Raw genomic sequence first — 26,959 nt, 5'->3', positions numbered from 1 at the left:
AAACATGCACTACCAGCCTGTGGAGGTGTGCCAGACATTTTCTGAAGACACTTACCTGAATAGCAACACCTTCTACTGTGCTGTTTTCCCACCATAAATCTGAGGTACTTCCTGTGACTGGGGAAGATCTTGATGTGAGTGTATGCTTCCTTTAGTTCGAAGGAGCATAGCCAGCCCCTTTTTTTTTTTTTTAAAAGAAACTTGTTCAAGATCCCCCGGTCTAGGATGAGACTAAGGCCTCCTGTTCTCTTTGGGATCAGGAAGGACCTGGAGTAGAATCCCTGCCCTCTTTGCCCTGGTGGAAGAGCTCGATCGCCCTGGACGTTAAGAGGGAGAGCTCAACTAGTCATACCTCCTGATGCACTACCGGCCCCCAAAATGGGCATAGAGGGCAATTTGGCAGGACACCCATTAGATTCAATTGGTATCCTTGATGAACGATGGAAAAAACCCACTGGTCTGAGCTTACACTGGGCTAATGGTCTGCAAAGAACCGCAGCCTGCCCCTGACCGGTGGGTCCACCATTCTGGGTACAGGCGACTGGCCTATGCTCTCTTTGACTCAGTCAAAACCCCATCCCTGGAGTTAACTGAGGAGCTGGCTGGGGCTTAGGGGCCCTCTGCTGCCTGTGATTGCCAGGGGAGCCCTGATGGTGTGGACAGGAGATAGGGGGCGGAGGGTAGTACTTACTATGGTGAAAGAAATGCTTCTGGGCCCCTGTCTTGCCGGTCTTATAGAAGAGGATAATGGATCCAGAGAGCTGTTGGAGGGTTTCATGGTGGTTCTGAAGTTGGGCCACAGTGTCCCTCACTCTGTCTCTGAAGAGATTCTTCCGTGTACATGGTACATCAGCTAGTCATTCCTGTACCTCTGGTCAGCCATGCCATTCTGCAGGCACGGATTCCCGCTGCATAGACTCTTGATGCTATCTCAAAAATATTGTAGATTGCTTGAACCTCATGTTTTGCACACTCCAGACCCTTATGCACCGACGACATAATTTTGTCCTGCTGCTGTTGAGGCAGGTGCTCTGTCACCTCCTGCACCTGCTTCCAAATGTCCCTAAGAGTACTGGCTCATGTATTTATTTATTTATTTATAGATTTTTTTTATACCGGAGTACGTAAGTAATGTAGAGCTGGTAGGTAGCAATGTAAGAACCTAAGAACATGCCATACTGGGTCAGACCAAGGGTCCATCAAGCCCAGCATCCTGTCTCCAACAGTGGCCAATCCAGGCCATAAGAACCTGGCAAGTACCCAAAAACTGTCTATTCCATGTTACCGTTGCTAGTAATAGCAGTGGCTAATTTCTAAGTCAACTTAATTAATAGCAGGTAATGGACTTCTCCAAGAACTTATCCAATCCTTTTTTAAACACAGCTATACTAACTGCACTAACCACATCCTCTGGCAACAAATTCCAGAGTTTAATTGTGCGTTGAGTGAAGAACTTTTCTCTGATTAGTTTTAAATGTGCCACATGCTAACTTCATGGAGTGCCCCCTAGTCTTTCTGTTATCTGAAAGAGTAAATAACCGATTCACATCTACCCGTTCTAGACCTCTCATGATTTTAAACATCTCTATCATATCCCGCCTCAGCCATCTCTTCTCCAAGCTGAAAAGTCCTAACCTCTTTAGACTTTCCTCATAGGGGAGCTGTTCCATTCCCCTTATTTTGGTCGCCCTTCTCTGTACCTTCTCCATCGCAATTATAATCTTTTTTGAGATGCGGCAACCAGAATTGTTCACAGTATTCAAGGTGGGGTCTCACCATGGAGCGATACAGAGGCATTATGACATTTTCTGTTTTATTCACCATTCCCTTCCTAATAATTCCCAACATTCTGTTTGCTATTTTGACTGCTGCAGCACACTGAACCGACTATTTCAATGTGTTATCCACTATGAAGCCAAGATCTCTTTCCTGGGTGGTAGCATCTAATATGGAACCTAACATTGTGTAACTATAGCATGGGTTATTTTTCCCTATATGCATCACCTTGCACTTATCCACATTAAATTTCATCTGCCATTTCGATGCCCAATTTTCCAGTCTCACAAGGTCTTCCTGCAATTTATGTCTGTCTGCTTGTGATTTAACTACCGTATTTTTCGCTCCATAAGATGCACTTTTTTCCCCCCAAAAGTGGGGGGAAAATGTATGTGCATCTTATGGAGCGAATATAAAAAAAATTTAAAAATCTAACAAACCCCCCCCCCCCACCCTCCTGACTCCCCCTAGACCTGCCAACTTAATTTACTACACCCCCCCCCACACCCTCCTGACCTCTCCAAGACCTGCCAAAAGTCCCTGGTGGTCCAGCGGGGGTCCGGGAGCGATCTCCTGGGCTTGGGCCATCGGCTGCCAGTAATCAAAATGGTGCCGACGACCCTTTGCCCTTACTATGTCACTGGGGCCGACCAATGACAGCAGTAGCCTCTGTGACATAGTAAGGGCAAAGGGCCGTCGGCGCCATTTTGATTACTGGCAGCCGACGGCCCTTTGTTTTTACTGTGTCACAGGGGCTACTGCTGCCATTGGTCGGCCCCAGTGACATAGTAAGGGCAAAGAGCCGTCGGCGCCATTTTGATTATTGGCAGCCGACGTCCCAAGCCCAGGAGATTGCTCCCGGACCGATCCTGGACCCCCGCTGGACCACCAGGGACTTTTGGCAGGTCTTGAAGGGTGGTTCAGGAGGGTGGGGGGGGGGGGGGTTGTTAATTAATTTAAAGGGTTGGGATGGGGTTTTTTTTTGGGGGGGGGGGGTTTGCCAGAGAAAGAAAAGTTTTCTGATCTGGGGAGTGGACCGACATGGCTTTCCCCAGACCCAAAAACAAAATGGGGAGAAAAAAAGTTATGCACTCCCCTAATTTGCTCCAAAAGACACACAGACGCCCGGGGACAGAGCCGTTTTAGCGCACACATTTTTTTTTTTTAATTTTCCCCCTCTGAATCCTAGGTGCGTCTTATGGTCAGGTGCGTCTTATGGAGCGAAAAATACGGTACTTTGAACAATTTTGTATCATCTGCAGATTTGATTACCTCACCCGTCTTATTTCTTTCCAGTTCATTTATAAATATATTGAAAAGTAAGGGTCCCAATACAGATCCCTAAGGCACTCCACTGCCCACTCCCTCCACTGAGAAAATTGTCCATTTAATCCTACTCTGTTTCCTGTCTTTTAGCCAGTTTGTATTCCACGAAAGAACATCGCCACCTATACTATGACTTTTTACTTTTCCTAGAAGCCTTCTGAAAATCCAAGTACACTACATCTACCGGGTCACCTTTATCCACATGTTTATTAACTCCTTCAAAAAAAGTGAAGCAGATTTGTGAGGCAAGATTTGCCTTGGGTGAAGCCATACTGACTTTGTTCCATTAATCCATGTCTTTCTATATGTTCTGTGATTTTGATGCTTCGAACACTTTCCACTATTTTTCCTGGCACTGAAGTCAGGCTTTAACCGGTCTGTAGTTTCCCGGATTGCCCCTGGAGCCCTTTTTAAATATTGGGGTTACATTAGCTATCATCCAGTCTTCAGGTAGAATGGATGATTTTAATGATAGGTTACAAATTTTTATTAATAGGTCTGAAATTTCATTTTTGAGTTCCTTTAGAACCCTGGGGTGTATACCATCCGGTTCAGGTGATTTACTACTCTTCAGTTTATCAATCAGGCCTACCACATCTTCTAGGTTCACCATGATTTGGTTCAGTCCATCTGAATCATTACCCATGAAAACCTTATCTGGAACGGGTATCTCTCCAACATACTCTTTATTAAACACCGAAGCAAAGAAATCATTTAATCTTTCCATGATAGCCTTATCTTCTCTAAGTGCCCCTTTAACCCCTCGATCATCTAATGGTCCAACTGACTCCCTCACAAGCTTTCTGCTTCTGATATATTTTTAAAAAGTTTTTATTGTGAGTTTTTGCTTCTACGGCCAACTTCTTTTCAAAATTCTCTCAGCCTGTCTTTATCAATGTCTTACATTTAACTTGCCAACACTTATGCTTTATCCTATTTTCTTCTGTTGGATCCTTCTTCCAATTTTTGAATGAAGATCTTTTGGCAAATGAGCAACGCTCCTTGAAAGACTTTCCTCCCAAGAGCATCCGTCACGCTATGATCTTTCCCAGGGGCACAGAGGGGAATGAATCCAAGAGCACTTGGCCCTCTTGAGGGCAGATTTGACCACCACTGACTGGTAGGGTAGCTGACGCTTACCGAATCAGGCATCTTTCTGGACGAGAGAGACCCCGTCTGCCTTCTTAATAGGCAGGATTCTGAGGGGGGTGTTGCCGTATCCTCAGTATTAGCTCCTTAAGGATCTTGTGCACCGGGACTGCCACAATTTCCTTAAGAGGCTCTATGAACTGGAAGATCCCAAGCGTTTTGTGCCTGGCATTATCCTCAGTTAACAACTATTATCCCAGGACAAGCAGGATGCTAGTCCTCACATATGGGTGACGTCACTGACGGAGCCCTAAGGCGGGAAAGCTTTCTGTCAAAGTTTCTAGAAACTTTTGACTGGTCCTGTGAGGCCACTGAGCATGCCCAGCATGCTATGATATTCTCTGCCACAGGTGTCTCTCTTCAGTCTTCGTCTTTCCGTGCTGCAGTTCGCATCATGGTGTAGGAGCCATTGAGAACTTCTCAAAACTTTGGTGACTTAACAGTCATACCTCTCAGATATTCTCTGTCACAATCTCTCAAGGGGTTTTTCCTTCACCGGCTGGTGAGTACCTCGGTCTCATTTTCTTCTCATTTGGAGAAAATAATTTTCTCACAAAGTTCCGTTTTTGCCTCGACTGCCGTCGATCGCAACATGGCTACCGGTTTTAAAAAAATGTCCGGTATGCTCCGTAAGATGTCGTTAACCGATCCGCATCTCGAGTGCGTTATCTGTCTCGGTGAAAAACACGACGTACAAAATTGCCCGCAATGTGCTGAGATGATGCCGAAAAAAAGAAAATCTCGACTAGAAAAGATGGAACATTTATTCCACCTTCAATTAATACCATCGCCTTTGACGTCATCAAAATCGTCTCCGGCCGGAGCGACAAAGCGCTTATTGCTTAAAAAGTCCACCCCGGGACCGTCAGGGGATCATTCGTCCTCCTCGTCCACATCGACGAAATCCGTTGACCCGCAAAAGTCGAAACATAGACATCGACATCGAAGGTCATCGACAACTGAATCAGCGTCCCAGGATCCGTCGATGGCAAAGAGGCCACGCTCGGAGGAAACTTCGGGGTCTGGGCCTCATCCTCCGATCTCGACACCTGATCTCCTGCAGGGCCCTGCAGCGGATCCAACGCCTCAGCCTTCGCCACTGCTTACAACTGCTCTGGTACCAACAGTTGTAACGCCGGAATTGTCTGATATTATCAGACAAGCGATATCACAGGCTTTGAGGGAACAGCTAATTCCGACGGGCTCGTCGATGCCGATGCTTCCAGCATCGATGCCGGCCACTCCGGTGGGACCTCCGATGCCGGTGTCCACAGTGACGCCGAGAACAATAGAAGTCGACACCAAGGATAATCACCACATCGACGTCGATCTATGCGCAACTACCATCAACTACTACAGTATCGATGCCCATGTTACCGCCTCCATCGGGAAAACGACCGCTGTCGACGTCGAGGCCAACTTCAGTGACATCGAGGCCGACACCGATGGATGATGATGATGTTCATGACCTATCATCATTTCAGTGTCTGCTTCAGAGATACCAAGATGTCATCGACACCTTGCCCAAAAAACCTGGGGAGCACGTTATTCCACCCACACCTGTTGATAACCCATTACCAGGTCCATCAGGTCTACATTTTCCACCAAGATTCACTCACAGACAGGAAGAAGAGGAATCCTGGGATAGCCAAGATACAGAATCCTTTTCAGAGGACTTCATGTCGGATCCCTCACCTCCAGAGTCCAGAAAGAAGTCCCCCCCTGAAGACCTGTCTTTCTCTAATTTCATACAGGATATGGCAGACACCATTCCTTTCAAGTTGGAAGCGGAACAGGACTCAAGACAACATACTTTAGAAGTCCTGCAATTTGTGGATCCCCCAAAACAAGTTTTGGCCATCCCAATACACGAGGTGCTCTTAGACCTACAAAACCGTATCTGGGAGCACCCATCCACAGTGTCAGCTGTAAACAAGAGAGTGGATTCCTCTTATTTAATACAATCAGCTCCAGGATACCAAAAGGCACAACTGCCACATCAATCTGTGGTAGTTGAATCTGCCCAGAAAAAATCAAAAAGAATCCGTCCTCATTCTTCTACCCCACCGGGCAAAGATCATCGTTTCCTTGATTCTATGGGAAGAAAAATTTATCAATCTTCTATGCTAAACTCCAGAATCTCTGCATACCAGCTGTACATGACACAGTATCAGAGAAATTTATGGAAACAGATGGAGTATTTTACAAAATCTCTACCTGAACAGCTTCAAGAACCTGCACAAGCCATTATACATAAGGGCCTGGAAGCAGGTAAACATGAAGTGAGGGCAGCCTACGACGGTTTCGATACTGTCTCCAGGACTGCAGCTGTAGGTATTGCTGCACGCAGATATGCATGGCTCAAGGCCTCTGACCTCAGGCCTGAGGTCCAAGAAAAACTTGTTGATCTTCCATGCAAAGGAGATAACCTTTTTGGAGAAAAAGTTCAAGAGGCAGTCCAACAACTGAAGGATCACACAGAGACTTTGCGTCAATTGTCTCAAATACCTCAGGATCCTCCCACACAGCCTCCTCGTCGACTTCCTCGCAGAGAAACAAGGAGGCCTTACTTATAGGCCACGCAGATACTACTCCCAAACATCTAGGGGTAGATCCACTAGGCCTCAGCAACAACGTGCCCAAACTAGATAACCCAGGGCACCTCATACTCAACCTCCACCTCAGACAGGCCCTGCCTCTGGGTTTTGAGATACAGCCCAGGGAACAAGCCACTCCTTTCAATCCTCACACACAACTTCCAGTAGGAGGAAGAGTATCCCACTTTTACACTCACTGGAAAACAATAACAGACCAATGGGTGCTCTCTATAATTGCTCAAGGATACAAGCTAAATTTCCTGTCAATTTCCACTGAGAGCCATCCCACAACAAGAGTCTCAACTAATTCTTCTACAAACAGAATTATCCACCCTTCTGAAAATCAGGGCAATACAGTTAGTGCCCCAATCTCAGAAGGGCAGAGGATTCTACTCCCGTTACTTCCTCATTCCAAAGAAAACAGGAGGCCTAAGGCCCATCCTAGACCTAAGAAATCTCAACAAATTTCTAAGGAAAGAAATATTCAGGATGGTTTCCCTAGGCACCATCCTTCCTCTTCTTCAACAAGGAGATTGGCTTTGTTCTCTGGATCTTCAGGATGCTTATTCTCACATCCCAATATACCCTCCTCATCGCAAGTACCTGCGCTTCATAGTGGGTCATCAACATTTCCAATACAGAGTACTCCCTTTCGGACTCGCCTCTGCACCCAGAGTGTTCACAAAATGTCTAGCAGTCATAGCAGCACATCTACGCAAACAAGGGGCTTATGTCTTCCCATACCTAGACGACTGGCTCATCAGAAGTCAGTCTCTACAAGGAGCTCTCGATTCTCTCAATCAAACAATTGCAACACTACATTCAGTGGGTTTCCTGATCAATTATCAAAAATCCCACCTCACACCATTACAACTGCTTCAATTCATAGGAGCAGATTTGAACACCAACCTTGCAAGAGCTTTTCTACCAGAAGATCGGGCAGAAACAATCTCACTGCTAGCAACGTGGCTCAGCTCACAAACACAAGTAACAGCTCACCAGGTTCTAACTTTACTAGGCCACATGGCCTCTACAGTTCACGTTACTCCCATGGCACGTTTAGCCATGAGAATAACACAATTGACTTTAAGATCACAATGGATCCAAGCCATTCAACCACTGCATGCTCAAATCCAAGTAACCCACCAATTACGTTCTTCTCTACTATGGTGGATGAACAAAGACAATTTGCGCAAGGGCCTATCTTTTCAACAACCAGTTCCACAAGTGACTGTAACTACAGATGCATCCACCTTGGGTTGGGGAGCTCACATAGACAATCTCCAAACACAAGGAACTTGGACAAAGCTCGAAGCAGCATTTCAAATCAATTTCCTGGAACTTCGAGCTATACGTTATGCGCTACATGCCTTCAAGGACTGCCTTACACACAAGACTGTTCTGATCCAAACGGACAACACAGTAGCCATGTGGTACATCAACAAACAAGGAGGGACAGGCTCGTACCTCCTTTGTCAAGAGGCAGCTCAGATATGGAGTTGGGCCCTGAGCAACTCCATGTTTCTCAAGGCCACTTATCTGGCGGGCATTCACAATGTAGTGGCGGACAGACTCAGTCGTCAATTCCAACCACACGAATGGTCCCTGGATCCCTCAGTTGTGACCAGGATATTTCAACTTTGGGGACATCCAGCAGTAGACCTCTTTGCATCACATCTGAATCACAAAGTAGACAACTACTGTTCCCTATACAACTTGAACAACAGGCCAGCCAAGGACGCATTTGCTCGCCCTTGGAACTCAGGCCTACTCTACGCGTATCCTCCAATACCGCTCATAACCAAAACTCTAGTGAAGCTACAAGGGGACCATGATACTCATAACCCCATATTGGCCTCGACAAGTATGGTTTCCCACACTCCTCGACCTCTCAGTCGGGGATCCAATTCGTCTAGGAGTAGCTCCCACTCTCATAACTCAAGATCAGGGTCGGTTGCGCCATCCCAACCTCCAATCACTAGCCCTGACAGCATGGATGTTGAAAGCTTGATCTTACAACCACTCAATCTTTCTTCCAATATATCTCAAGTGCTTATAGCTTCACGTAAACCTTCCACACGGAAGAACTATGCTTCCAAATGGAAAAGATTCACTTTGTGGTGCACGCAAAACAACATATATCCTTTTACTTGCACTACAAATTCTTTACTAGACTACTTATACCATCTTTCAGAATCTGGTCTCCAGACTTCATCTGTAAGAGTACATTTAAGTGCAATCTCTGCTTACCATAACCAGGTAGCGGATGCACCTATTTCCACACAACCTCTTGTCAGCAGGTTTATGAGAGGTTTAACTCACCTCAAACCACCAATTAGACACCCAGCCACACCATGGGATCTCAATTTGGTTTTATCAAGGCTTATGCATGTTCTCCCTTTGAACCCATACATTCCACTGACCTAACATTTCTTACATGGAAGACTATTTTCCTCATAGCCATTACATCAGCTAGAAGGGTTAGTGAGTTGCAAGCACTTGTCACCTATGAACCTTATACTAAGTTCTTACATGACAGAGTGGTTCTCCGTACACATCCAAAATTCCTTCCCAAGATAGTCACGGAATTCCACTTGAATCAATCCATAGTTTTACCCACATTCTTTCCAAGGCCTCACTCTCATCAAGGAGAAAGGGCCTTGCATACCTTGGACTGTAAGCATGCTTTATCCTTTTTTCTCAACCGCACTGCAGCCCACAGGAAATCCAATCAACTCTTTGTTTCCTATGACCCAAACAAACCAGGTAAACCAGTGGGAAAACATACTTTATCCAATTGGCTAGCAGATTGCATACAATTTTGCTATGAACAAGCAGGCCTTCCTCTCCAAGGGCGAGTAAAAGCACACTCAGTAAGAGCAATGTCAACTTCAGTAGCACACTATCGTTCAGTGCCAATACTTGACATATGTAAAGCAGCAACATGGAATTCTCTTCAAACCTTTGCAGCTCATTATTGTTTGGACAAAGAAGGAAGACAAGATTCAGCCTATGGACAATCTGTCTTAAAGAACTTGTTTCCAGTTTAATCCCAACTCCTTCTACAACCAAACTGCTGTGATCTTCGGCTGACTCATTCAACAACAATACTTCACTGTTGTCTCAATACAACATGACTCAGCCTCTAGCTCGCTATTCACCCATATGTGAGGACCAGCATCCTGCTTGTCCTGGGATAAAGCAAAATTGCTTACCTTGTAATAGGTGTTATCCCAGGACAGCAGGATGTAGTCCTCACATAACTCACCCGCCACCCCGCGGAGTTGGGCCTCATAATTTATTATTTTATTTTTTGCTAAAGCTTATGGCTACATATGAGACTGAAGAGAGACACCTGTGGCAGAGAATATCATAGCATGCTGGGCATGCTCAGTGGCCTCACAGGGCCAGTCAAAAGTTTCTAGAAACTTTGACAGAAAGCTTTCCCGCCTTAGGGCTCCGTCAGTGACGTCACCCATATGTGAGGACTACATCCTGCTGTCCTGGGATAACACCTATTACAAGGTAAGCAATTTTGCTAAATGTAATGGCTTCCTCCCTTACCCTCACAAACCCTGCAACGGTCGAGTCATCTGGTGGAGACTTCCTTCACTCCTCTGGAGGAGAATGGTCTGATGGGTGACCCTCAGAAAAGTACTTCGAAGCATCGTCCCCCCGGGTGTCATGGGGTTCCTCATCCTCACTGTAAATAGGGGGTGAGTTCCTAGGTGGCCTTCTTCCAGAGGTGCAGGCACCGGTAAAACTGGATGGAGGGCAGTAGGCCTCGCCATATCTGGTCTCGGTTGAGCTTCTTCGGGAGGCGCACCCAGCAACATCCATCATATTGGTAGGGCGAGGCCTTGGTGCCCCACCGGGCACTGATGCTGACCTGGGAATAGACACCAGCTGGGTCAGTATGCAATAATGAGCATATTGAGTTTTTTCAGAAATGAGGGTGAGCAACACCAGATCAGGTGTCGTCAGTGCCATAGGTCCTAAGCCCTTTAGTGCCTGTTCCACTATTAGCTGTACTTGGCACTCCAGCTCCTCCTCAAACATTGCCAATGCCACCACCGATTGGGAGTAAGGAAGGGTGGCTAGATCCTCTTCGGACCCATGGGGGTGAATCGGTGATTGGCATCAGGACCGGTAGAAACCATTGCAGAACCTCAGCACCAATGGAGGACTGGCAATTCTCGCCCCTGGGTGGTTTTGAGGGGTATTGCTTCATTAGCCAGTGCATTCCCTTTTCCAGCATGTGCATTGAGGACCGGTGCTCATGATTTTTCAGTTTCCCTGGCTGCTTGGCCCTTGGCCCTGTCCTTCCACAGTGCCGAGTTTGATTACGAACCCCAAGTCCTCAGCCTAGAGGAGATCAGCGGTTTGTCTCCGGCGCCCCTATCCACAGACGGAACAGACGTCAAGCGCTCTGTGTCCATTGATGCAGCTCCTTGGATCTTCACTGGTGCCAATACCCGAAGAGCTGCTCCATCTTGTCGAGTCGAAGCCGATGTCCCCCAGTAGAGAGATGCATGTCTCCTATCTGCTGGAGATGGAGAATACAGGCGAGATGATGTCACTGCAGGGGCATATGTACTATGATGTCGACTTTGCTCCTTCTCCATCTGCTGGTAGAGGTGCATAACCCACTGGTTCTGGATTCATCTGTCTGAATGCTAAGAGAAATTTAGTTTCAATGGGCAAAGAAAGAAGCAGTGGACTATTTTCCGAAACACACAAAAAAAACCCCACCCCATTGGGAAAAAACTCTGATCTGCCTCCACTACCACCTCAGCTCTTTCAAGGATCTTGGGGGTCTCTGGAGACTCCATATTACCCCACCTCCCCCCCCCCCTTCCATAGGTGGCTGAAGTTGCCCCAAATAAGGTTTCAGTTTTGACGAGTATCAGTATTGTGTTCTCTCATTTAATCTGGCTGCAAATCTGAAAGCATTCAGAAAATGTCTTGCAATTATAGCAGCCCATGTAAGGAAGAGTAGTAATATATTTTTTTCTTAAACAGTTAGCTTATATTGAGCAATATCTACGTGTTGGTATAGGAACAGTTGGAAGCTTCCACCCGATTCACCATTCAAACTCTGCATTCGGAATTCATTATCAACTTTTCGAAGTCCATTCTAAGCCCAACAGATCAGTTGGATTCCCTCATGTGGCCACCTCCAGCCCATAGAAAAGATTTTTCTTTTTAATACACAGCAGAAACACTGATGGGGGTTCCCTAGGCCCTGCCAGCAAGGAAAGACCTTGCTGGATCCTCTGGCAAAGAGCAGCAGCTGAGTGGGAGGCCAGTGGGAGAAGAGCCAGCTCAGTGTGCTAGCCCAGAGAGAGAGCAGCACATGTAGTTTCTTTCCATGGAAGAGTCTTCTGCTCTTTCCTTTCTCACTTGTGCCCCCCCACCTCGCTTGTCCATGTAGAAAGCAAAGTTGCTTATCTGTAATAGGGGTTCCCCATAGACAATAGGACAAATCAGCACAAACTCTCACTAATGCTTGTAACTAATGCAAAGGAGGTTCATTTGTCAGCAGTTAAGTGGAAACATCTGCACATGCTCAGAAAAATAATTCTAGGTATTTCTGAGCTCTGAGAATAAGGTCAGAATTGGTACCATCAGATGACATCAACTATTTGTATGGCTGATTTGTCCTCCTGTTTACAGAGAATATCTATTATAGGCAAGCAACTTTGCTTATCCTTGGTGTGGACAAGAATAATTGGGTAGACTGGACGGGCTAGTTGGTCTCTTTTGTACACCAAAATTTATTATTTAAATCATTATTGAAAAAATGGTGAGCAGTAAATTTAACCAGTTAAGTTTACCCAGCTGATTATCTGCGCCAAGCTAGCTAGTTACTTGCACAGTCTGAATATACTCAAATAAAATTAATTAGGTAAAGTCGCTAACTGAATCTTCACAAAATAAAGTGGCCAGTATGCTTCCCAGAATATGAATAAAAAAGAGTAGCCAAACAGCCGCCTCTTCCTGCCCCCCAATATAATGTAAAATTGTTCCACCGCAATATGTCCCCTCCCCCCCAGAATCCATCTCATAACCTATTAAAAAATGACAAAAATCTTTCATTCACCTCCCTCCCCCTATTCTTGAGTCCCCAAATCTAAACCAAAAACAAAGTGGGAGCAGGAGAGGCTGTTACCTGTCCTATCTTGCTGAATACTAAGTTCTGATAATTCTGACATTTACCAGCACTTAGTTTATATTTTTTCACTGCACTTGGGCAATGAAAGGTTCAGTCACTGTCAGCTGATATTCTTCACTAGCTGCATAAACTAAAATCATGCCCCTGTATCATCTTTTCCTTAACCAGCTAAATTTTAACCGGGTAATGGGGTAGGAAATTAAAATAGAGTATCAGTCTCTGCAAGTAAATATGTAAGAGCTCCAGCCTTGATTAAACTGAATAGGAAAGACAATTCTGCTTTTGTTGATTCTAGTTAGCTTCAAAACTGGTTTCTCCTTTTTTTTTTCCCCCCATAATAGATGAAGGTATGGGAAAAATGCATGAATAAAATCCAGACTCCTGAAAATATTCCTCGTTTGTTTGATATGGTGACAGTCAAAGACGAGAAGATTCACCTGGCATTTTATTTTGCTTTACGTGATACGCTTGTTGCCAGTAACTTGGATCAAGCTACCAGGGTAGCATTCCAGAAAGACAAGAGATGGAGAGTGGTAACCCTGCAAGGACAAATCATTGAACAGTCAGGTATTCTCAAATTGATTTGAGCATCTACTTGTAATTTATTTATTTGGATTATATTCTGCTTTTACAGGCACTTCAAAGTGGATTACATTCACATACTGTAGGTATTTACCTATCCCCAGAGGGCTTACAATCTAAGTTAGTACCTGAGGCAATGGAGGGTGAAGTGACTTGTCCAAGAACACAAGGCGCCAGCAGCAGGATTTGAACCCTTGTTTTCCTAGGTCACAGCCCACTGCTCTAACCACTAGGCTATATACTTTTAAGTTCAGAACAGAGGAAATTACATTTTACAGTGATACCTCGGTTCTCGAACGCCTTGACTTTCGACCAAATCGGTATTCGACCAGGAGATTCGAGAAACTTTTGTCTTGGAATCCGAACAAATATTTGCAACTCGAACTTCTGAGATGAGCCGAGTTGAGCCGAATGGCGTTCATTCGGCCCAGCGCGCCTTGCTTGCGTCATCAGTGTGAGTGCAGAGAGAGAGTCACGCTTTGTGGAGAGAGTCACGCTTTGTGGAGAGAGTCACGCTTTGTGGAGAGAGTCACGCTTTACACTGAATTTAACCCTTAGACATGGGTCCAAAGAAAGCCAGAAGTGGTAATGCAGACAAAGGTAAGCGGAAAGCTGTGAGAACAACTATTGAGCTGAAGAAAGAAATCATTGCCAAATATGAACAGGGCACACGTGTTTCGGATCTGTCTGCTGAGTATGGCATGCCAAAATCAACCATCTCTACTTTCCTTAAGAATAAAGCTGTTATAAAGGCTGCCAATGTTGCCAAAGGTGTAACGCTGATAACTAAGCAAAGGCCTCAGATAATGGAGGAAATGGAGAAGCTGCTCCTTATTTTCATTAAAGAAAAAGAGTTAGCAGGTGACAGCATCAATGAGGTCGTTATTTGTGAGAAAGCACTACAAATATTCAGTGATCTGAACAAAGAAACACCTGGTACAAGTGGTGAAGGTGAAGGTGCTTTCACGTTTAAAGCCAGCAGAGGTTGGTTTGAGAATTTCAGACATAGAAGTGGCATACATCGCGTCACTAGGCATGGGGAAGCAGCTAGTGCAAACCAGGAGGCTGCTAATAACTTCATTAAAGAATTTAGTGACTATGTCAAGGCAGAAGGGTTTGTTCCTGAGCAGGTGTTCAACTGCGATGAGACCGGATTATTCTGGAAAAAAATGCCAGCCAACACCTACATAACCAAAGAGGAGAAAGCGCTACCAGGGCACAAGCCTATGAAAGATAGGCTTACTCTTTTGTTTTGTGCAAATGCAAGTGGTGATTGCAAGGTAAAACCCTTGCTTGTCTACCATTCAGACAATCCCAGGCCATTCAAAAGGCACAATGTAATGAAGAGTAAATTGGCTGTGATGTGGCGGTCTAACACCAAAGCTTGGGTTACCAGACAATTCTTTACAGAGTGGGTGCGTGAAGTTTTTGCACCTCGAGTGAAGGAATACCTGGCAGAAAAAAAATTGCCTTTAAAATGTCTATTAGTGATGGACAATGCTCCTGCTCACCCCCCAGCTTTAGAGGAAGATCTAGTTGATGACTATAGCTTCATCAAAGTAAAATTCTTACCCCCCAATACAGCCCCTATTCTGCAACCCATGGACCAACAGGTCATATCCAATTTCAAGAAATTGTACACAAAGGCCCTCTTCCGGAAGTGCTTTGAAGTGACAAATGACACACAGCTAACTCTGAGGGAATTTTGGAAAGAACACTTCAACATCCTAAATTGTGTAAACTTGATTGACACTGCTTGGAGTAATGTCACTCATCGCACATTGTATGCGGCATGGCGAAAACTATGGCCCGAAAGGGACAGTGAGGGTTTAGAAGCTGAGTCAGCTCCTGTCGTTGATGAAGATGTTGCTGTGGTTGATGATATTGTGGCCATAGGAAAGACCATGGGCCTTGACATTCAACAAGATGACATCAACGAACTTGTGGAAGGTCACGCTGCTGAGTTAACCACCGAGGAACTGATGCACCTACAACAACAGCAGCAGAAGGATATGGTGGAAGAAATTTCTTCTGAAGAAGAGGAGAGAGTGGAGGATATTTCTAGTGGCCTTATTCATGAAATGTGTGCAAAATGGACAGAAATCGCAAACTTTGTTGAACAACATCACCCTGATAAAGTGGTAGCAAATAGAGCAGTTAACATTTTTAATGACAATGTTATGTCCACTTTCCGCAAAATTTCTGAAAGGAGAAAAAAACAGCAAAAAATTGAAAAATTCTTCCGTAAAGAAATCAGACAAGCAACTGCAGAGAAAGATTCTGATTCTCCTCAGCAAAAGATACAGAGAACAGAAACACCCGAAGAGCAGTTACCCTCTGTTTTTATTGAAGAGGACTCCCCTTCAAGACAATAAAGGTTGGTACAGGTACAGTAAATGAAACACAATTTACTGTACTTTACAGTACATTTTATTTTATTTTTTTTAATACATACTGTACACTTTTATTTCTTGTTGAGACTCATGTTTTTCTACATACTGTATTATATACAAATTAGGCCTATTGGGTTTCATTGCTTCGGTTCTCGAACAATTTGGTTCTCGACCGTCCTCCTGGAACGAATTATGTTCGAGAACCGAGGTATCACTATTTTTATTTCCTTTTAGGCACAATGACTGGTGGTGGAGGTAAAGTAATGAAAGGAAGAATGGGATCCTCTGTCATTGTTGAAGTATCAGAAACAGAGGTTAGTAAAATACTTTAAAATATCCGTTATGTATAGGACTTTGGGTTTTCAGGGATTAAAATTTGACTTTATTACTAGCTTGACAGATGCTCTGTACTGCTAGTAGCACCAATTTCCTTTGCTGTTGATGGTCTGCAGCAGTATACATTTTCCACAATTTCTGGAATTTGGGATTTTCGGATTTTAATCTGAAATTTGTCAATTTCTGTGCTGTCACAAACCCAAAGTCTTAGTTTTATTTCATCTTTTCTACTCTGTATCTTCCAAAATTAATGTCATCTTGTTTTTAGATATAATTGATTTCAGCCAAACCTGAATGACATTTTTATATAACAATTGAATTTTCTTAATCTAATCTGTAGAACTTCTGTATGTTTAGAGTTTAAATGCTCTGAAATTCAGATTTTGCTGATCTGTAGAATGTAACTACTCCTGGATGTATTTGAATCTAGCATCAGAATATCCAGTCTTATAGCATTTCGGTGTACTACAGAATATTTTGTGACAAGCGAAATATAGATTTTCTTTTCATTCCACCTGACCAATCTAGACATATGGCGTTTTGCCCACCCCCTTCCCCCACCAGCAGATGGAGACAGAACAACTAGATGGCTGACATTATATAGAATACTGAGCAGCCTGCCAGATCTCCAGTGTTCTCTATCTCTAGCAGGTTGTAGACGTGCAAGGCTGTGCAGCTGAAAGAGGATCCGGAAAAATTGTTGCTGGGAGGGACAGGCCAGTGGCCTTCTAACCATTGAAGTAGATCTGATTCACAGGGTGAGAAGGGACGGGGCTAAATCCCTGACTTTAAATAATTGGCCCATCCCCTGTGGGGGTCTGATAACTAGGAGAGTCTAGTTCCCATCCCTATCCCTGCCTATTAATAATAATAATTATAGTAGAGCTGGAGACCTTTTAGTTTGTAACAGAAATGTGAAGGCAGAAAAAAAATCATATGTCCTATCTAGTCTCTCCACTGGCCCAACTAATTTAACTTTGCAATTCCCATCACTCTCTCGAAGATTGCTTGTGTTTATCCCATGCTTTCTTGAATGCAAATACTGTTTTTGTCTCCATCTTCACTGGGAGCCTGTTCCATGCATCCACCAAACCTATCTGTAAAGAAATCTTTCCTAAGATTACTCTTGAGTTTAACCTCTTCACCCTCATCCCATGACTCCCTTATATTAGAGCCTTCTTTCCATTGAAAGAGGCTCACTTCCTTTGCATGGAACCCTTGGAGATATATATAAATGACTTATATTTCCTCTATCTTGCCTTTTCTCTAGGGAATACATATTTAGATCTTTGTCTGTACCCATATGCTTTAGAACAAAGATCTCTAACCATTTTAGTAACTACCACCTAGACCAATTCCAACTGGTTTTGTGTGTTTAGCCCCAATACCAATACACAAGAAAACAAAGTATGGCAAATAATGACATTTTTATTGTAAGGAAAATTTGTCTTTGGTTTACAAGGTATTGGTGGAAGGAAAGAGAACAGTGTCTGCTCTTCAAACTCCTTCAGAGAGCTAACTACTACATCTCTTTCTTATAAACAGTATTCTTGCTATAGGCTCCATTCCCCTCCCCACTCTGTCATGTGTTACCCAGACCTCTTATAATTTGTCATTTTCTGACTTGTAGCCAGATGGACTCAGGACCAATGGGTTATGCCTCCCCTGCCAGCAGATGGAGATGGAGTTAGATTTCAAAGCTGATGTCATCTTACATACACCCCTACAGTGCCCTCAGCCTTTCAGCAGATAGTGGGCATACCTCTTCCTATGGGGATTGCTGTACTATTTGGAAGGAGAAATTCTACATTTAAATTGGAAAAAAAATTGAGCCCTGCTCTCCTGTGGTGATACCTAATGGTCCCTCCCCAGTTGAGAACTCCTGAGCTGATTTCCGAGGTCTGAGGTGTGCCCTGATCCGGTAACTGGTTCCCGGTGTAGACTTTGCTGCTTAACTAGCTGAAAGGCAGGAAGCTGAGTGCAGTGGTGACAGCTAAAGCCCTCTTCCCCCACAGCCAGAGACCGTCTCTGTACTCAGCCAGTGTTGAGCCCAGGTAAGTTTTAAAAAAAAAAAACAGATTTACCTCCCGATTCAGAGACTTTTGGAGGGGTTTCGGTAAGACTTCCTCCGGTCTCCTTGCTCGGCGCACTGTACAGACGTTCCTGATCCCGTTGGGGTAAGGGAAAGTGGGAATCCGAGTGAGTTGAGCAGGCCCCTGAGTGGGCTAGATCTTGCTTTAGGCTTGGTCGGCACACCGCGTGGTAGGCCACAGCAGTGCCATCTTGTGCATGTCTTTGTGCGTGCCATATTGCCCTCCATAGAATATTGGTACGTGCAGTATGTCGGCTCTGCGCATGTGCTGCTTACATACTCGCAAAACTTACTTAGTGCAGAATATAGGTAAAGCCGGGCACTCGGGCTGTGTGTGCACCTCACTGCATCCCACTTAGGCACCCGAAATCTGAGCACATAAAATTTTAATTGTGAGCGACAGAATGCACAGTTACTGCAGCCAATGGCTTGGCAGCCAAGAAACATAAGCGCCTTTCTCTCTGCGCTACTTGTCATATTAGGGCTTTGCAGTCTGACCTGGATTCCAACTTATATCAGCACTGTGAGGAAGCCCAGGGAGAGTTGGCCTCCCCGGACTTTGCTAAGCCCGGCTCCTCCCATTCAGAGGATGGGTTAGCCACAGACTTAACTGGAAGATCTGAGTACCCCCAGGACTGGGTCATCCATGGGAGAGGAAAATTCAGCGCAACTACCCCAGTACCTCCTGGGTAGGCATGGACCTGGCTGCCTTCTTTTGGGTGGAATTTTTTCCAGGGCCTTCAAGTCTTTGTATAGGTAAAGTCTGCTACCTCAATTCTCTCCGTCTGGGCGGAACCTCAGTAGGTAAGACCTCTCCAGTCCTGTCAGCAGACCTGTAGGCATGCCGTGCCTCACCAAGGGTATCCCTGGCAGGGACGTGGACGGCACGGACGAAGAGGAGGATACAGATTCCTTGGAAGATGGGGAAATTCCCCCTGGTTTTGTTGTGTCCGTCGGTCTCAGACGGCTTTGACCTTTGTGCCTCACCTTTCTCTGTGCTCTACCCGCTAGCCTTGGGAAGATAGCTACCGCCGCGTCTGCTTGCCGCTCTCTCCGGCATCCCCGGAATGGCTGTGGCAAAGCCTCACGTCTATGATCTCCTAAGGGCCTCCTAGGTGCGCGCACGCCACCCATGTCTTTATCCACGTCATGGTGAGAAACTCAGGGGCGTCCCCCTCAAGTGACGTCACGCCATCCGGGTATTTAGTCTGCCCTTGTTTGCTAGCTCATCGAGTTAGCAAGGATTGTGAATGGATGGAAAGCCTCCAGTCTGAGCTACTCTGCCGCTTCCTTGCTGCCGCTGGAAGCTCTCTGCCCTTCAGGGTATTTCTCTAACCTGAGTACCTGCTCCTCGGGGGCCCTTTGCTTTCTTACAGGTGCCTATCTGGGATCAGGTATTCGCTCCTTGAGGGCCTGCTCTCCCTGGCTCGGTGCCTGTATTCAACTACTTCTACCTGCTGGGATCTCCACCTATACAACTACCAACTTAGTGAGTAATCTAACATTCTCAGTCTGTCTCATCTACAGCTCCTCATTGGGCTCCTCCCCATGGGCATGGTCATCTTCACAGAACCCAAGAATCCACTCAAACACCTCAAAACCATAACAGGTTTAGAACCGTACTGGACCATGTTACAGTTTTTCCACAGAGATGAATTGCTGGCCCTGATTTCCCAGACCCTGAAGATACTGAGAGTTCTTGGGGCGGACTCTGGAACCAAAAAAGAATCCCATTCTGATTTCCCTACGGAAAAGCCTCTTTCTACTTTCCAATACTGGAAGCCATCCAGGAATTGATTGACCTGGAATGAGATGCCCCAGAAGCAAGTTTTAAAGGGGGACGAGCATTAGAAGCTGAACACTCTTTGGATCCGGCAGTGAGAGAGCATTTGTGTTTCCCTAAAGTGGATGTGCTGGTCTGTGCCATCTCTAAGCGAACAACTATCCCATTGGAGGGAAGAGCAGTCTTAAAGGATGCATACGATAAGACGGATGAGTCTATCCTTAAACAGGCTTTTGACTCAGTAGCAATAACCTTACAGATTGCTTCTTTTGGTGCCCTGGTAGCTCATTCATTCCTACTCCTCTCTCAGGAGGTGGATGACTCGGGTGAATTCCAGAGTGGTTATGGAATCCGCCGCTACCTTTTTAGCTGACGCAGGCCCGAATCTAGTCCGTACTTTGGCCAGAGGAGTGGCCTCAGGGGTGATGGCCAGAAGACAGCTATGGCTGCGGAATTGGTCAGCAGATGGAACTTCCAAGGCAAATCTTACATAGATGCCCTTTACGGAAGCAAATTGGAAGGCTATGCTATAGAGTTTGCTTGTCTGATTCCGCTTGCGCCTCTGCTCAAAAGATAGATGCAGTTAATAGACCTTCTGTCCTTGGAGGCAGAAGTTCCAGTGCTTTGAGATAATAGGGTCAGAGTCATTGCTCCATTGATTTTGTACAGCCAGCAAAGGAGAGAACTTTTCAAACTATTTTGGACCTGAAAGGGTCAGCTGAGCCTTGAAAGTTCTGCACTTCAGAATGGAAACCAAGAAATCCATAGTTAGCGGTGAAGAAAGTGGAATGCCTAACGTCCTTGGATCTTCAGAAGCATATTTATTTATTTATTTTTAATTTTTATATACCGAAGTTCTTGTGGGAATTACAAATCACTCCGGTTTACATAAAACGATGAACTGCCCAACAGCGGATGGGGGCTTTACATAGAACTGTAGAACATAAGGAAAATAAAACCATATTCCCATTAGGAAGGATCAGCAAAAATTATTTCGCAGTGTTAGGCGGCTCTTTTCAGTTTCAAGCACCTCCCTTTCTGATTAGCTCCTGCTTCAAGAACATTCTCCAATGTCATAGTGGTTATAGCAGCCTTTTTACGTTAAGATTGCATCTTGGTGCATCCTTCCCTAGACAATTAGCTGATCTGAGCAAAGTCAGCTCTTGAGAGAGTAGCTGCTACCGCCTAAGTAATAACGCCTTTTGCAAGAACTGGGATGGGTGATAAAACTCCAAGGAGCAAATTGCAACCTTCCCAGTTTCTTGGGGATATTGTGGCCCATTTCAATACGAAGGCCAGTCATGTGCAATTGATAACTATGAATCCAGTATCTACAAGGCCAGGCATGGGCACTGTTGGTGGCATCTAGCCTGATGGATTGGAGGAGTTCTCAATTGTTCAGTTCCTTGGTGTCAGCTTTCGATCTGGTTCCCTAAGCAAAGGCTCAGATATGAGACCTTTGGAGAGGGCATTGTTATCCCAGTGTTATCATACGTTTCAGGATTCCACAATATGCCTGGTGGTTCCTTAGCAGATGAAATGCTATCTAAATTGGTATTTGACGAATGACAACCTGGAGAAAATAATGGATCTGGAGACTCCCTCTTGGATAACTATAATGGCAGATGCTAGCCTATTAGTTTGGGGCGCTCATTCTCAAAGTCGCACAGCTCATGGATTTGATGCCGGTGGAGGCTGTATGGTCTGCTAATCATGTAGAGACCATTGTTTGGCTTTGCTCCAATTTGTGACTGTATTTCAAGAACAGGCAGTTAGCATTTTGTTGGATAATGCTAAGGATGTTGGGTATTTGAATCACCAAGGGGGAGCCAAGAATGCTCAGGTAACAGCCGATGCAACGCCCCTTTTGGAATGGGTGGAGAAACATTTTAAGATTCTTTCCACTTTTTAGATTGCAGTAATGGAGAATGTACAGATTTTCTTAGTCTCAATGCTCTAGACAAAAGAGAATGGGCTTCCTCCATTTTGGTGGTTTTTATGGATCCAGCACTAGTTGGGGGAGCTAGTGCTGTACCTGATGGCCTCAAGAAAGTGAAAAGGTTCTTCTGCAGAAAGAGAGGTTCGCCATGGTTAGAGATGCCCTAGTTCAACATTGGCCCCTGGAGGGTCTGTGTTAAGTGTTCCACCTTGGCCATTGATGGGCATAGTTATCCAGAGGATAGTCAGACATCTATGTCTGGTAATTCTGGTGTCTTGATTTGTGGATCTAGTCAGATTGCTGAACAGAAAGTCACTGTTTCTACCATAGGAAGTAGGTCTGTTCTAGTGTTCTATCCTCTATGAAGATCCGGCTCAATTTTGTCTTATGGCTTGGCCCTTGAGAGGTTTTCATTGATTTGAGAGGGTCTTCTCTGGAGGGAATTCATGCACTGTTACGGTCTAAGAAGAGTTCTGCATCTCCTAGCTTATGCAAGGGTGTGTAGAGTTTTTAACGATTGGTGTTTATTTCGAGAAATTGTGGCATCTAGGGCCGCCTTATCTGCTGTTCTGTTTTGCAAGGTGGTCTCCAAAAGGAGATGACTCTAAATTCCTTAAAGGTTCACACAACAGCTATGTCTTGCTTTAGGGGAAAAGCGATGGGTCGATCCTTGTTCCCCTCATCCAGATGTCTTGATTCCTTAGAGGAGTGAAGCATGTTGGCAGCCAGTCAGGGATCTAGATCATTCTTGAACTCAAATTCAAATTTATTCTTGCCTCACAGGTATTCCTTTTGAGCCCTTGAAAAGAGGCTTCAGTAAAGCTATTGATACTTAAGGACATTTTCTTGGTAGCTTTATTTTTGGCTAGGCAAGTTTCCAGGTTGCAGGCATTTTGTAGAGAGACATTTTTGATAATTACAAAGGATAAAGTGAAGATTGGCACAGTACCAACTTTTCTCCCCAAGATAGTTTTTTTTCCTTTCTCCAAGGGCAAGCAGGATGGTAGTCCTCACACATGGGTGACATCATCAGATGGAGCCCGCCACGGAAAACCTTTTTCAAAGTTTCTAGAAACTTTGACATACTGAGCCACTGTCCACGCTGGGTCCCTCTTCAGTCTTTTTCCATGAAGCTGAAGCCTCGCAGCTGCGGAGCTCACGCTTTTTTGCTGTGAAAAACTACTTTTCTTTTTTTTTCTCTCTTCTTTCATGAGTCCCGTCAGATCCCTCCGCTTGATTTTTGGGATTTTCTTTCTCTGTATCGGTAAGTTTCCTTGATAGTTTGCGGTCGATTACCGATGGTGTCTTTTCCCAGTGGCTGCCGGGCATTGACTGCGCGCCACGTTCTTTTTTCCATGATGTCATCCGGCTTCCACCGTTGCCCCCAGTGCCTCCGGACCATGTCCATCACAGTCCTCCATGAGTTCTGTGTTCTGCACCTGGGGGCAGTGCTTGATGTCTGTGGCTGTGATCTTTGTGCCCAAATGACCCCCAAGGGTCGTCAGGCACACCTGGACAAAATGGAGAAGCTGTTCAGTGCTAAGAAATAGGAACAATCAACATCGGCATCCGGGACTTCGACTCTGCATAAGGGAGTCTTGGCAACATCCCCCTCTGTTTCTCCTCCGCTACTGAGTCCCAGTCCAGAAGTAGCGGGGGACTGAGCGAGGTGCATATCCTCGTGGTCCAAATCTGGTTCCTCTCCATCTTGGCTCCGGGTAAGGACCGGGTTGAGCACCAGGAAAAGTCCAGGAAGCACAGGCATCGGTCTTCATCCTCGAAGACGTCTGATCACGGTAAGGCACAGACATTGTCTGTGCCTCCACTCACCCATATGTGAGGACTACATCCTGCTGTCCTGGGATAACACCTATTTACAAGGTAAGCAATTTTGCTTTCTCATCGCTTCCTTAGAGTCCCCTATATTTATCTCATGCTTTCTTGATTTCAGATACTGTTTTTTTTCTCCACCACTTCCACTGGGTGGCTGTTCAATTGCTCGTTTTAGTTGCCATCTTCCTGAGCCTCTGAAGATGTGGTCATCTTCTCTATCGTTCCAGTTAATATAATTAACATGTTTGACAAATTAAGAAATAACTGCACCAAAATATGATAGCACTGACAGTAAAAGGCCGGTGTCCTGTGAAATTTTCTCAGCTTTGAGGACATTAGAGGTTAATTTAATTATAAAACCAACCACAAACTGCCAGTGTACAAGAAGATAAAAGATGTTAATTTTGGTTGAATAAAAGGAAATATTGCTATTTAACGATATGAAATGAAGAGTCCCTCTCTTGTGTGTTCTTTGTTCACATGATCATACTCCAGCATCTTAGTGCATACGGTTAGCTGCTGACATGATTGAGTGAAGAAGGCATGTATGAAAACCAGTATAAAAAAATAGGCTTGTAGGTTACTCAAGATGGCAAAAGTTCATTCAGTTTAAAAACTATGCACCTTAGGAAAAAAAATCTATCTCTGAATTGCTTTTGGAAAAAGCTATTGTTTCAGAAGTGAAATTGTATATTTTGCCAACTAAACCAGGGGTCCCAAATCTTTTAAACAAAGAGCTGCATGCAACATTTCAAATCACTCCAGAGGGTGGGGGGTTGGTGTCTCCTTTGAGTTTTGTTGAGTATAGTTGTGTGTGTGGGAGGGGGTAGGGTTTGGGGAGTTCTCCCTTAGTGTCTGGTCCTCTTTGGGATTTAAAATGCTATGGAAGGGGGAGGCAGGCAGCAGGATTCCTGCATAGGTATAGCAGATAGGGTATCAGTAAAAAATATTCCTAGGAACTTGGCAACCCTGTCACACCCTTGGAAACCTTACCACCTATCTCTCTACTGTCAGCATCCGCCCTCTGGGATAGTAGTATTGGTGTTTTGGGGGGGAGGGGTTTGAATGACAGGGTGATGTGTCTGTGGCACACTTTATTCCCCTCACCCCCTCCATACACTTTGTTGTCTTCCCCTCCTCTCACACCCCTTCTTCTTACTCACTCCCTTCTCTTTTCATTCCTTCCCTTTCTGCTGACAGCCCTTCTCTCCTTAAATTCCCTCCCCTCACCTTGCTGGGGCTTCTGGTGGGGGGCGGGGGGGGGGGGTTGGGAACACTGCCAGCCCTTCTAACCGCTTTTGCTGCTGCACGAGACATTTCTTTGGCTTGCAAGGAGGTTGGCTTCTCCTTCAGCAATTCCTGCTTGTTTGGCTATCATGAATGATATGGTTAAAAAATAAAAAAAAGGTGCATACCTTGCTCTGCTGGCCAATTTACCTGCAAGCAGAGAATATTTTGGTAGGCTGGACAGAATTTTTCCAGGGCCACATACAGGCTGTATTTAGGGGACCCCCGAACTATACCATTAGGCAATCTCATGTTTAAGTGCAAAGTCAGGAATTACTTAATATTGATTGCACCTTTCTATGGTAGGCATAAATGTTACATGTAAGAAAACATGGCACTTCAAGTAAATGTTTGAAACTTAGACATTTTAATATACATATACTTTTACTGAAGATATATTTATTTTAATAGTTGAACATGATGGAATCAAAACTGCACATGGACTCTGAGAAAGCAATGCAATACCAGGAAGGGAAAGTGCAGCTAGAAGAAGTAGTAGCAAAATTACGCCAAAGTGTACGAGACATGAAGAATACTTTAGAAAAATACACTGCAAGCATTCAGGTATGTTGTACTTATATAAATATGATTTACTGCAAGATCTTATATCCTAGTTGCTGATGTTTATTTGTTTAAAACGATAGAGTCTGTCAGAACAGGAAGTCCATCTAAAGAGCCAGGTGAAAGAACTTGAATCCAATGTCATTGCCGTTGCCCCTGACAAAAACAAACAAAAACAGATGGAAAAATCACTTGATACCTTCAGAAAAGGTAGGTTTATTATTGTCTGTTTAAGGTTAAATTAGCACATTCTTAATAAAATAGGAAAAAAACATTTGATTTTGTAAGCCTGACTAGTTCTTTATCCATTCAGACCATGCCGGAACAGTGGGTTATGCATGCCAGTCAACAGATGAAGACAGATCAATAGGCTCACTGATGTCACTCCTCATATATTGGGCAAAGGCAAAAAAGAGAGGTGCGGAGTACACAGCACACACATATAGAAAATATACAATAGAAAATAATGTGTGGCAAATAATATACTGGTCAATATATGTTAAACATTTTTATTTGTGAATCCATACACATAAGTATTTTCACACTTTGGTTTAATTCTTTTGTGCTTGGAACTATATACCACTTATGTGTATGGATTCACAAATAAAAACTTTTGTAAACATATATTGACCAGTATATTGTTTGCCACACATTATTTTCTATTGTATACTCCTCATATATTGCCATACTGATGATAGCCTACTAGTATACTCCTGTCTCCAGCAGATGGTAGACAACCTGAAGACTGGATGGATGAAGCGAAATCCATTTGGAAGTGCTCCTGAGGTGACAATCCATTGTTCATCCCTTAGTTGAGTGTGGATCTGGCCCATTTTGAGGTTTACTTTAGCAGCTCTTGCAATGATAGTTGTTCTTCCTCCTCCAGTGGAGCCATTGCAGGATCCAGAGGATTCCAGCATGACTGGTAGGATCCAGTGTTATTTCCTCTCTTCCTGTTTCCCAAAACCTGGATAATTCTCCTATTTTTCTCTTCTTTAAAAAAAAAAAAATTGGCAGGGTTGAGAATGTGGATGAAACTGGCTCCTAGATAAAGATTTAAAAAAAAAAAACCCAAAAACTAAGAAGCAAAGGTGTCTGAAGCAGAGTAGTTGCCCCTGTTGGGATAACAC

General features: G+C 44.6%; 1 protein-coding gene across 3 annotated transcripts in view; it reads left to right on the top strand.

Moving 5' to 3' along the window:
* The window catches only part of SMC4 (structural maintenance of chromosomes 4), a 318,061-nt gene that overhangs the window by 148,995 nt on the left and 142,107 nt on the right, over positions 1 to 26,959 (top strand). For all 3 annotated transcript variants that reach the window (XM_029617081.1, XM_029617080.1, XM_029617082.1), the window contains exons 14-17: positions 13,365 to 13,590; positions 16,233 to 16,312; positions 25,680 to 25,832; positions 25,913 to 26,039. In XM_029617081.1, coding sequence (XP_029472941.1) covers positions 13,365 to 13,590; positions 16,233 to 16,312; positions 25,680 to 25,832; positions 25,913 to 26,039 — 586 coding nt within the window. The remainder of the gene's footprint in view (positions 1 to 13,364; positions 13,591 to 16,232; positions 16,313 to 25,679; positions 25,833 to 25,912; positions 26,040 to 26,959) is intronic.

The sequence above is a fragment of the Rhinatrema bivittatum genome, chromosome 9 (genome assembly GCF_901001135.1).
Source record: "Rhinatrema bivittatum chromosome 9, aRhiBiv1.1, whole genome shotgun sequence".
Classification (NCBI taxonomy): Eukaryota; Metazoa; Chordata; class Amphibia; order Gymnophiona; family Rhinatrematidae; genus Rhinatrema; species Rhinatrema bivittatum.
Note: the sequence above shows the minus strand (reverse complement) of the source record. Positions and strands in the feature narration are given on the sequence as shown.